This window comes from Martes martes, assembly GCF_963455335.1.
Source record: "Martes martes genome assembly, chromosome: 11".
Lineage (NCBI taxonomy): Eukaryota > Metazoa > Chordata > Mammalia > Carnivora > Mustelidae > Martes > Martes martes.
The window spans coordinates 95531782-95544908 of NC_137899.1; the positions used below are offsets into that span (position 1 = coordinate 95531782).

Genomic DNA, 13127 nt, shown 5'->3' on the forward strand with positions numbered 1-13127 from the left:
GAGACTATAAAATTTTTATTGAATTTGGTAACCAATAATTGCTATACCACGACTGAATAATTCTTTCAATTCCTATGATTTATAATTCCCCTTTAAATTACAATATTGAATTCCTGGTATTTACTAATTTGTGTACTCTTCACCATGGATGTGTCTATTCTTACAAGTTTTGTAAGCTTTTTATTCCTAGGAGAGGTAGCTTTCTCTTTTTATTCTTTTAATTAGTAGATCTCCATGGCAAAATAATCAAATGACACTTAGGACATACAGTGAGCAGCAATTTCCTTCTCCTCCAGCTCTGTCCCAAGACCCCTCTCCCTCCTCAGGGACAGCCACTTTTGACAGCTCCTATCTTTAGAGTTTCTGGTGGTTATCCTCCGTGGAAGAGCTGTAACTCTTCCTTATCACACTTGTCCCCAGTCATTGAGCATTTGCTTTGCTTTGTTTTAGGAAGGTAAAACTTTGGTGTGGGGATCTTATAACTGGATCAGAAGCATGAGGAAATGGCTGGTGATGTTACTAGTGACTAGTAGTTATTCTTTACTAGTTACTAGTGACTTCTTGAGCCTCAGCCCTCGGAGCAGAGATCTCATCTCTGTGGCTGGGGACGGCCTTGGACCAGGTCACGTAAGCAACCCAGTCTGCTCTAATTTTGGAGAATCTGGGAATGGCCAAGTGCCACATAAATTTTCCTGACTGTGGGTAATAGAGATCAGGTCAGCAGACTAATGAGTCTAGACCATAGTTTCAAACTATCTGCTCCTTAAAATATGGACAGTACATCAATGGTCTCTAAATTATTGGGATGTCACGTTAGCAATCTGTTCTTGTTCTAAGAAGAATACCATGTCTTTGTGAGTGGACAAGCAGCGTGTCTCTACTCTAACAGCTATTTTGACAGACATCCTCTAGTCTTAGCAAATGGGACATCTTGGCAAGAGAAGCAGTTTGTTAGAATCTGATTTCTTCATCAAGTAGGATGGGTTTTTACTAAGGGCGCTAAAGCCTTCGTGAGTTAAAAGACATGTTATCAGTGATTTGCTTTAAAAAAACAAAACAAAACAAAACAACCCTCCAGTACCCACCCCCTCCAACAAAATTGCAGATATAAATGAAACAAGATTTTACAGCTGCCCATAATTTTTGAAGCTACGTTACTGGTACATGGAGACTCATTATACTGTATTTTCTCTACTTTTGCTATGTTTGAACATTTCCACAAGAAAAAGCAAAACAAGAAGAAAAGAATTAATGAGGCTTTAAAATGACCCCCAGGCTTTATCTTACTTAGCCCATAATCTTTCCTTGGAATTCTGTTCTGCTGTCAATGCTGCTTAGTACATACAGCTGTGGTAAGCACTTGGAAACGAGAAACGTGGTGGCCAGATACAAAGTATTGTTAATGATTTATATAGTTATCACTGGATTCACTGCGAGTGACAGGTGTCTACTTCTGTGTGCTCTCTCTTGGAGGGGGGCGGGAGGGGGTCAAGAGTAGATCCCCTTCAAGGCTCCTGGCCTCGCTGAGCACCCTGGACTGTTGGGGATTCAGGAGCACCTGAGATGTCGTGCTGCTGTGGGCCCAAGCCCAGGGCAGCCACGCCAGTCTACACCTGCTGTCACGGCTCCTGGTGGATTTTTCCTGGGAGCTGGTGAATGTCTGTTACTGATGAACATAGTCCGCTTTTCTCTAAGTGACTGCAAACTTCCCTCTGTGGGGATGAAGCCACACTTCCAGTTATGATGAGACACTGAACGAGATAAGGACAAGGAAGAATATGGGACGGGGGTGGGCAGGGACCTCAGAGATACTGTCTGGTCCTCTGCTTTCCTCAGTGAGCTGGAGAGGATCCCCCCTGAGTCCGCAAGGCCCACAGGCCCTAGTCTGAGAATGCTGACTGACGGCTGCACTCCCCAGGGACACGTTCTGGTGACCAAGGCCAGCATTCCTCTCCGCCACCTTAGAGTTCCCTCAGGTTTGTCTCTCGTCTTCAGAGTCCAGGCCCAGCGGTCTGAGGCCCAGAACGTTGCTTACAGCCTCAGTCCTCTTCAAGTCTTTGCTTCCTGGCTTGGAGCCTGCCAGCCCCCCAGAAAGCCTCAGAGGAAAAATGTCCCTTTCTTGCTTGGGAAACCAGACCTCCCAATGTGTCCCAGTGGGCCGTCTCATCAAATAATACCATAATCCAACACCAGTATTTTTCAGAGTCTGCCATGACTCAGTCCTAATTCAGTCTTCAATAAATAATGTGTTAGAGCTTTGCTTTGGCTTGTTCGTGCTTTTTTTTTTTTTTTTTTTTTTTAAAGTTCTCCCTCCTGAGGGAACATTGAGGCCAGCATGTCCTTCCGTGGTGCCACGGACTCTCGAACAAAGAGCTCATTTTCAGTGGCGTTAGCTTTACTTTTACAAAGGAATGGTCCATCCCAAAGTTGAAGACGAGTTTCTACCTCTTCTAAACCGATTTGAATGGATACTCTCTTGCTTCCGTTCTTCCCACTGGTGTTTTAAAGGCCTCAACACCAAGGTTGGGTCAGAGTGGGGCTCTGAGTCTAGCTTTGTCTTCACTCAGCTGTGGGACAGAGCTGTCCCCGAGCACAGGGCTTAGGGATCTCAACCCTGAGATGCAAAGCTGGCTTCCTCCTTCTACGTCTTACTCCTTGGGAACATGGCTTTTCTCCACTGCGGCAACCCCTGAAACGATAAGAAAAATATTCAAACTTTTTAAAATGCCAAACACTGAGTATTTAAAACAAAACTGAGATATATTAGTTTTGCTTTCCCAAGTCCACTAAAAAAAAGGCCTTAGGGAACACCCACTACGTGTCAGATATTAAGGGGAAAAAATCCCCCTTTCTCTCTTCTTGCCACAGAGTATCTGCATTCCCTTTTGACCTCTGGTCTCATGATGTGAAGCTGTTGGCCTGGGACGGATGCCTACAGTATTAACGCACACTGAAGCAAAGAGGGAATTCTTCATAATGTGCGGAAAACCGAGAACAAAGAACAAGAGTGAGGCGTGACACCCCAAATAGTGAGGCTGTGGGCCAGAGGCAAAATGCATGCTTCCGGAGATCCCCTGGGGCCATCAAGGTCAGGAACTGGCCAGTTCCCATCATTCTACTTTCCAAACTGGGAGTATCTTCTTTGTACTTGTTATTCTGCCTTTCTTATTCTGAAGCCTTAGCACTATTGTCTTTTGAGTGACAATATGTGAAAGGTGAATGGTATCAGTTTCTAACAGAATCAATGCTGGTGACAAGGGACCCGAACCATCACAACGGCACAGCTGCCTCCCTAGGTAAACAGTGTGGTCATAAATGAGGGTGACTGAGAATTCTAGCAAGGCCGAGAGGAAGGGGGAAGTTGGGGGGGGGGTGATGGTAAAGAACCACTTCGTCCATCTAGGTACTGCCCCATGAACCAGCCCCTGTGCCCTGCCTGCAGGCCCGTGATATGCTCAGAGTGTTTCAGGTGAGTTCCACCCTGCTTGAGAGCAGAGTCAGCCTAGCCATGGCCTAAGACGGGGACACTGGTCAACACAGTATTTTTCAGAGTCTGCAAGGAATAATATCACATGGCCTGCCATGATCGTTGTGAACAAGGAACTCCCTCCCAGCTCCGGAATCTTAGTTCATACCAATTTCTTTACTTGTAACCTGAGTCCTCCTTTCCCTGGTGATGACGTTCTTGTCTCTGGCCCCTGTGGGATGGGGAGACCCTGACAGAGGTGGGCAGTGAGCTGCTGTCTGCTGTGGGCAATAGGATGTCCCCGCGGAATGATTTGGGAAGGTCAGTGTGCGCAGGATGGGCAGGGCAGAGCAAGGGAAGGACTGGTGGGGTGCACGCCTATACAAAGCTGGAGTGTGCGAAGGCCTTTAGCTGAAAAAATGCTTTCATATCCTCCCAGTTACTTTTCATTTGGCTTAATGCCCTCAGGAGTACTGGTCAGAGATGGGAAAGACTGAGAGGAGAAAGGCGTGGAGGGATTAATGAAGAGAGAGGAAATGGAAGAAGGGTGATGGGCAACAAGTAACCAAGTAAGAGAAATTAACTTCGTTTCAGCCAAGACCAAACTATCCTAAGTACCTCTCTCATCGGCCCACGTTTGTCATGTAAATAATTCCATGGGTAGATAATTCCATGGGTCCAGGACCTCTAGGGTCTCCTCTGAAGGTACAGGAGGGTTCATGTGTATCATTTCCCTTTTCCATGGATGGACTTTCACATGGTTTCTCCCATAAAGTGGTATTGGTGGCTTTTTTTTATTCTCAGAGTTTTTTTTTATTCTTCTCAAGAGGCCCCTCCAAGAAAGAAATTAAATAATTTAAATACTGTAAATTCTAAATATTGTATTTTAAACAGTAATTTATTATTATTATTATTATTATTATTATTACAAAATAAGGCATTTCAGGGCAAAGTAATTGCCGTTTTCAAGTGATACATACCTGTTTCTGTGTGTTGCTGAACTTCCTAGGCTTTCTTTCATCAGTTTAGAAATCTGTCCTAGTCCCTAGAAGTTTTAACTGCTGATACCTGGGGGTGGGTGGAGGGCGTGAGATGCCTGAACTCGGGCAGGTGTGCCTGGCGGGAATCTAGGGCGCCTCTCTGCTAGGCAGATGAATTCCAGCCAAGATAAGTCAGGGGCTGTTTAAGGATGATTATGATATCCCGGTGATGCTGAGTTCTAATTAACTGCTGTTAGCCGCCAGGAGGGTGGGAGAGACGGGCGAGTGTGATATTTCTAAAGGATAGGTAGACAGGGTGAAAATGATTTCTTTCCAATAATGAGCTTGTCCCCGAATTGGCTAATGGGTATTTTTAAAGCCGGGCTAAATTAAAGGGCTCCACGTATCTCGCCAGTATCTCATAGCGCATGGGTTCGGGAGACCCTGTGGGATATCCAGAAGGGCTCTACGCGTAAATTGGACTTAATTGCTCCGAGAGTCGCTGGAGCTTTCTTTAATCAGACTGGAAATAAGGATAAGCTGAGGTTTCACAGATATGTGGTACTTAAGTGGGCAAACGAATGCCTTGCCTCCGTGTAGCTGTGAGCGGGCAGAGGGAAAGGCAGGCTGCGACTGGGGGCTTTTTTTCCTCCTCATTTCTGCAGCTCTGGAGTGTTCCGTTCTGATAGGCCCTGACTGCGCGGCGAAGCTCTCCGGCTCCCATGGATGTCAGCAGTGTTAACAAAGAGCTAAAGCAGAGGCTGAACTTCTCCTACTGCGAAGAAGAGAGTGAGAGTGAAGGACAGGAGGAGGCACAGGAGAGCGGGGAGGCCCAGGGCCACGCCCCACACGGGGCCGAGGGGCCGCGCTCGGAGGCGAAGTTCACCCCTCCTGAGCCTCCACTTAGTGGCGTCTGTGAAGTTGGCACATTTCAGGAAAAGGACAAGATGAGTCCAGGACAGGTTTTGAGGACTCCGGTGTCAGGCTTTCGCCAGTGTCCAGAGACACCCGGCCAGCCGGACAGCGGGACCAAGCTGCTGCGTGGCGAGAGCCCCTTCACTCCCAAAGTAAGTAGGTTGTGGGGCAAGGGGACCCGGGTCGCCCCGATCTGCGTTCCGTCAGCTCCGCGGATGGAGAAGCAGGCCGTGGCTGCGTATGCGTATCTGACCGATTCGCCGCAGGGGCTATGGATCTCCTCAATTACGTATTTATTGGTGAAAATGAAGAAGAGTTTAAAGTTGCCGGAAAGCAGAACTAAACGCCTTGCTATCTTCTCCAAATCATTGATGTCAGCCGCTATTTGGTGTAGACCACAAAGAAATCTTGGTGGGGAAAAAATATTCCTAGTTAAAGCATATCGGAACTGGAGGGAATACTGAGATCTAGATCCTTATTATGCATTCTGCCTGCGAGGAAACCCAGTGTCACAGATAAATGGGCTTTTCGTTCAGCCGATGGCACAGGCAGGACTGGAAACCTGATCTTTTTGGTCTCCGTCTACTGCTGTTCTTTCCATTACTGCAACTGGCTCTACGCGTATGTGATGATTTGCTAATATTTCCTCCTAATAATGTTCACATTCACTGTTGGAACATATTCCCCTATCTGCCGCTACTGCTCCCCAAAGGAAGTCCTCCCCATCCCTCAGTCTAGCGAGAGGCAGGCTCTTCTGCTATACATCAGCGAAGAGTTGACTTGTCGAGGCTTCTTATATAAGCAGGGGATGACAAGGAGGCAAAGGTACCACGTACTTTTCTTAGTCCTTTGTTCTTGATGTGGTTATTCTCCTACTATAGCTACACATTATGAAAGCCAGGGAAGGGCAGAGTTACTTCTGACCGCCTAGTACCATGGTATGTGAGCCTCAGGATTGGTATGAGCCTCGCTTTCCGCTGGCTCAGCTTGGTACTTAAGGCTGTCATAACAGCATTTGTGCTTCCGACTGCAGACATAGTCACTGTCAGCGGGCCTCTTTGGTTCCTGCTGAGTATGTACACCACGCCCACCAGGAAGAACTTGTTTGTATTGTAGACAAACTACTTTACTATGCTTATGTGTCCACCTGTGGGTTTTCCAATGGTCCCAACACCAACCAGTCAATCATCCATTCATTTTTTGAGAACCACTTATTTTTTGAGAACCCAGTGTGGACAAGGAGCAGAAGATATGGTCTCTGCCTCAAAGCGCTTACCATCAGCAGAGGGAAGAGAGGAGATATGTCTCCAGACACTGTGATGGGTGCTTCGAGAGTTGTTCTGCGGGAGAGTGGGCTAAAGGAATGAGGCTCTGAGCCAGAGTAGGCAGGCAAGGAAGCACGACACGGTATGTCTATTTCAGACTTTCATTTAAAACTGAGCACCTTGATATCAGACCTTCTGCTGGCAAATCCTTCACTGTGTCCAAAAGTGCCCATGAAATGAATGAAGATAAACAACTGAGACAATAAAGTTCAGATCAGCTGTGCCAGGGGAGTGTTGCAGCATGATGGTAACGAATTGGGAATTAAGTCTCAAGATCAGGGATGCCGTTTCCAAGAAAGTCAAGTGTGAGAGCTGTCTTCAAGGAAGATCTAGAGGGAGCCAGGTGAAGAAGAGAATGAGAACTTGAGGCCAAGGGAAAAGCAGCTACCAGGCTAGGAGGAGAAAGATCATGTCACACCTAGAAATGGCGTGTTGCTAGTGATGGGAACCTGTAAGCAAGAGGATGCAGGCACGAGGTCCGAGGAGGTAGGCAGGAGCTAGATCAAGATTTTATTCTGAAAGCTTTGAGACCTTCATTAAATGATTTTGACCAGGGGGCTTTCGGAAAAATTGGCCTTCATGTGAGGGCTGCATGGAGTGGGAGAGACCCAGAGACAGCAGATCTATTGACAAAGGAGAAAGGCCTGAACTAGGTCAGTGGTGCACAGTGATAAACTGAGAGTTGTTTGGGATTTGCTAAGTGACTTTGATGTAGGATCCTCAAGCCCAATGGTCAAGAAAGAATTCTAGAGATGTTTTATGGTGCAAAAAGGTATTTTTATTCTAATATGGGGGCAGGCCTGTGGGCAGAAAGAGCTGTGCTGTGATTGTGAGGAGTGACTGTGTATAGAGGGTTTTCTAGCCTATGTAGCCAATATTGACTTTAAAGCTCCGGGAAATAGGGTCTATAGGTTCCTGGAGGTCTATTATTAAGATTGTGTTTTTCCTGTAAATCATTAAGACACTTATGAAGTCTAGTGGAGTTTCATGTCCTACATGACTGTGATCTTTATCAACTGACCATTTGTTCTTCCCCAGCCTTTGTTCTTAGGCAGTTACTAGTGCCCAAGGAATGTTATGTAGACATATCCTACCTTAAGGGGAGGGGGGCTTAGTGGGGTGTCAGGTCATGTTTTGCCCTCAACTTGGCCTTTTTTTCTCTCATCATTTCCGACCCTGAACAACCCTGATCCTTAAATCTTTAAGACTGTTGAAGGCAGAAGATCTCATCTTCTGTAGTTTCTTCCTGCCAAATAGGGGCATAGAGATGTCCCTACCTATAGGTCAACATTGTCCAGTTAGGGAACCTATAGGGGAGTTACAAAAGGTGGAAGCAGCCGAGTCCAATGTGGACAAAAAAATACCTCCGTGGGTGGGCCCCCGGGTGGCTCTGTCGGTTAAGCATCTGCTTAGGCTTGGGTCTCCGTTCCGGGACCTGGGATTGAGCCCCGGGTCTGGCTCCCTGCTCAGCAGGAAGCCTGGTTCTCTCGCTCCCTCTGCCTGCTGCTCCCTCTACTTGTGTCCCCGCTCGCTCTCTCTGTTGAATGAATAAATAAATAAATAAATAAATAAGAAAGAAGTAACTCTGTGGGTGGTAAGACCCTTTCAATCCTCTTTTGAAGAAGAGTTGGAGATCTTCTACAGGTTCACAGGAGTAAGAAAGCTCATTAGTTTGTTCATGGGTTTCCTGTGAAGGAGGTGCATGAGTCCAGGAAGAGTGTCCCTTTCATATTACTGCAGTGGGAGTACATCATACAACCCAATATGGACCTTTCTGTTTCGGATTGAGGTCCCCTGCTGTATTTGGCTTCCAGTCTTTTAAACAAACCATGTTTCTGGGGCTTACATGGGATTGACTTTCAGTCATAGCTAAGTCAGGTTTTGGGAGCATGTGATCAGTATACCCATTGAGCAACATGAATTGAACCAGCCTTGAGTGAATAACTTAATAAGGTATTATAATCTGCGTCTAATAACAGGTCCACGGTAAGAAAGGGTTTTCCATATAGTAACTCAAAAGGGCTTTGTCCTAGAGGTTGTTTTGGAACAGTTCTCATTCTAAGAAGTCCTCCTGGTAAGAGAGTAATCCAGTTCTTCTGGGTCTCTAGACTAAGTACGGTGTCATTTTAAAGTATGATTAAGAGAAGGACGACGGTCATTTTGGAGGGATCACGGAGGCACAATCTAGGAATAATGTCTTCAACAAAACTTTGGTTCCTTTGGTGGCTCTTTCAGTTTTATAGGGAAAGGCCTCAATCTATCCAGTGAAAGTACCGACAGACACGAGTGGGAGCCTGCAGCCTCTGTCAGGAAGCACGTCTGTGAAATCAAGCTGCCGATCTCCTCCTGGCTATGTTCCATGGCTTGGGACTGGTTTCAAAAGGAGGACGGTGGGGGGCATGAACTGTGCCTTCTGGATTTACTTGTGCCCAAACAATACACAATTGGCAAATCTGTTTTATTATAGCTATTAAATTTACTCCATCAAGTATATCTTTAACTAAATGTTTCAAAGCATTTTTGACCAAATGAGTAGCCTGGTGTAAACCTTGTATTGCCTTCCATGAGTTATTTTTGGGTATAAGGATTTTTCCCTCTTTATTAATAAGCCAGTTCTGTGCATTTTTTGAATTTCCTTGTTCCTGGGCCATGTGAATTTCTTGGTCTGAATAGACTGAAGTTATGGACTTGATTGGAGTTAAGACTGGTATGAGACTTAATATTTGTTTATTTTGTGCTGCCTGCTTGGCTGCATGGTCCGCCAAATTGTTTCCTTTAAATTCTTTTTTTTTTTTTTTAAGATTTTATTTATTTGACAGACAGAGATCACAAGTAGTCAGAGAGGCAGGCAGAGAGAGAGATGAGGGAAGCAGGCTCCCAGCTGAGCAGAGAGCCCGATGTGGGGTTTGATCCCAGGACCCTGGGATCATGACCTGAGCTGAAGGCAGAGACTTAACCCACTGAGCCACCCAGCTGCCCTTAAATTCTTTTTTTAAAAAAATATTTTACTTATTTGACAGAGAGATCACAAGTAGGCAGAGAGGCAGGCAGAGAGAAAGGGGGAAGCAGGCTCCCCACTGAGCCAAGAGCCCGACTCGGGGATCGATCCCAGGACCCTGAGATCATGACCTAAGCCGAAAGCAGAGGCTTAATCCACTGAGCCACCCAGGCGCCCCTCCTTTAAATTCTAAGATCCTATCCTTTTGACGTCCTCTGAGATGAATTCTAGCTACCTCCTTAGGTAGGTGTCCAACCTCAAGAAGAGTAGTTATTTCAGGCTCACCTTTGATTGGGGAGTTATGGCTTGATAATAATCATAATCCTCTTTCCTTCCAAATTTCCCCATGGTCATGTAGCACCAGGCAAGCATATTTGGAGTCAGTATTCATTTTTAGGCCTTTTGCCATTGAAGAGCATGGGTAAATGCTATTCATTCAGTCTTTTGAGTGGAAGAATTTATTGGAATTGGAAGGGCTTTTGCCTCAATGGTCTTATCTAACTATGGCGTACCTGGCTTTTCTTTTTTCCTTACCTAGGAAGCTGCTGCCATCAGTAAAGCAATTATCATCTGCATTTTCAATAGGGGAATCTTTTAAATCCAGATCTGCTAGAATAAACACGATCAGTAATCTCTGAGCAGTCATGTTCTAGCACAGACGTATGATGGTCAGGTCCAGGCATAAAGCATAACAGGCTTTCAGTGTTATTCCAGGTTCATCTGAAAGCATAGCCTGGTATTGAGTAAGTCGGCATCCCGTCATCCATCGGTGGCCTTTGGTCCCTAGGACCCCTTGGATCTGGAGTCCTCACTGTCAAGAATTGTCCCAGAGTGACTTTGGAAGCTGCTTCTACCTGGAGGGCTGTTGCAGCTTCTGCTTGAAGACAAGCCGGCCACCCACATTATCAAGTGACTTTGAAAAACAGTCCACCCGTTTTGTTTCATTTCCTAGTCGCTGGGTAAGAGCTCCCAGGCTTGTCCCTGTTTTTCTGTTACATATAAAGTGAAAGGTTTTTCTGAATTTGGTAAAGCCAAAGCTGGGGTTGATGAAAGCTCAGCTTTCAATGTTTGAAACGCTGTCTGTTGGGCCTTCCACCCAGAGTCCAGGTTCTTTATCAGGGCCTTTAACTGAATCACATGATGGTTTGGCTAAGAACCTAGATCCAGGAATCCACAGTGGGCAAAATCCTGCCATACCTAGGAAAGTACAGAGTTGTTTTTGTAGCTGGGGGTCCAGGATCTAATGCTGCCTTTTTTTTTTTTTTTTTAAATTTCTGTCAGTAGATGGGGTACAGTGACTTGGTATTAGCTCATATCCCCAATATGGTACTTTTTGTTTCGATACTTTTGCCTTTTTAGGGAAGACGTGATACTTTCTGTCTGCCAAGAAATAAAGCAAAGTTATAGAATTACTATCCGATGTAAAGATGTGGGACTGCAGATTAAAATATTATCCACATATTGAACTGTAGTTCCTTGAAGCAGGGAGATATCAGGGAGGTCTTTGCTAAGTGCAGCCCCAAAGAGTGAGGACTGTCTCTAAATCCCTGTGGCAAGACAATCTAAGTTCATTGAACAGCCTGTGGGCTTAAGGGTGAGGCCCATTCAAAAGCAAATTACTGACTGTGCTTCTTCTCTTAGAGGGATGCAGAAGAAGGTGTCCTTTAAGTCAAATACTGTAAACCAGTTGGCATCAACAGGGTCCTGATTGAGAATCGTATATGGACTTGTCACTATGGGCTAAATAAGCATCACCGCTTCATTTATAGCTCTTGTGTCTTGTACTGCCTGATAGTCTCCATTCGGTTTCCTTGCTGGTAAAACTGGAGTGTTATAAGGAGATTGATGAGGTTTTAAAATACCATGTTTGAAAAAGGAAAAATACCATGTTTGAGAGATGTATCAATAAGTGGTTGAAAACCAGCCTTTGCCTCAGGTTTTAAGGAATACTGTTTTTTATGAGGTATAGTGAGTGGTTGGGTCCTTTAAGGTCACTTTAATAAGCAATATTAATTAAAAAATTTTAAGTCTCATACCAACTGCAGACCTGTGGATTTACTTCCTTCCCGATATTAGAAGGGATATCAGGGCAAGGTTTCAAGTCTTCGGGTGTTGAAGAGAACAAGCTATCCTCTTCAGTAAGAGCAACCCTGCTTCCTAGTTTATACATTAAATCTCCTCCAACTAATGGAGTGGGACAGATGGACTAGGAAAACACGAGTAACCAACTGATTTTTGTATGTACAGGACCATCTTTCCTCTTCTGTGCCAACAATTCTATGGTTAGAAAGACAAGTAGGGCCTGAGTGCTGAGGAAAAAGAGTAAGTGGCTCCTGTATCAATAGGGAAATTGATAAACTTACCTTACAGCATCCAGGGTAACCTGGGGCTCAGTCATCCTGATTTCAGAGGGAGCCGGAACACCCTCAGGGCCTGTCATGCCGGAGCCTCCGCTTCTTGCTCTCCAGTGGGGAAGTGCTTTCCTGTCTTCCTCTCTTTGGAGATGAGGACAAGTCTCTCTTCCAGTGTCCTCCTTTCTTATAAACAGGACATGACTCTGGTGGAGAGACTGTGTTTGGACATTCTTTGCTCCACTGTCTGTTTTGGCCACACCTGTAGCATGGGGTCTCACCTGCTCCTTTGTCTGACACTGGCTTTATTTTTGGCCCCTGGTTAGTCAGGTGTTATAGGGAATCTGCAATGGCCTCAGTCAATATTTTACCCTGCATTTTAGCTCTTCAGTCCTTTTCTTGCCTTAAGGCCATATTTCTATTATTAAAAACCCCAGTCGCTACCTCTGGTGGGTACTGGGTGGGGGTTTGAGGGCCAAAAAACCATTTTAGTCAATTTAAAATGGATGTCAGGTGCTGACTGACCTAAAAAAATGCATTTTTAGTACAGTTGTTCCTTCAGGGGAGGTTGGGTCCAGATTCGTATATTTAGGGATGGTGTCTATCAAAGAGCCCTGAAGTAGAGCTGGCTTTCATCAGCTCCTTGGGTAACTTCCTGAATTTTATCAGTCCTTTAGAGAATCCTTTTTTCATTTCTTCTATTAAACAAGTGATCATGTGGTTTTGTCTTTCCCTTCCATATCATCTTGGTAATTCTAGTAAGGTTCAGTATCGGGAACAGTGGTTCCCTCCACTGGTTAATGATGTCTATCTCTGACTGTTACTTCATCAGCAAATTCTTGAGCACCTGCCCAAAGATGGTTCTTTTCTTCAGGGGTGCAACAATATGATGTATATATCTTGGCAGGTCAAATTAAATGTAATAGGTTATTATTGAAATTCCTCAATAAATTGGGAACAGGGTTTTTGGAATATTGTCCTAATTATTTATCAGAGCCAGGTCTGCCATGGAGAATGGGACATGACTTTAACTGTGCCCGTTTCTCCAGTAGCAACCTCCCTAAGAGGATGCAATCCAGATTGAGGCGGAAG

At 45.2% G+C, this 13127-nt stretch overlaps 1 protein-coding gene across 1 annotated transcript in view; it reads left to right on the plus strand.

Moving 5' to 3' along the window:
* Positions 1–5168: 5168 nt before the first annotated feature.
* WEE2 (WEE2 oocyte meiosis inhibiting kinase) overlaps positions 5169–13127 on the plus strand; it is a gene marked incomplete at both ends in the record, with an annotated part of 30887 nt that continues 22928 nt past the window's right edge. Inside the window, one exon of the mRNA XM_080818747.1 lies at positions 5169–5513. Coding sequence (XP_080674873.1) covers positions 5169–5513 — 345 coding nt within the window. The remainder of the gene's footprint in view (positions 5514–13127) is intronic.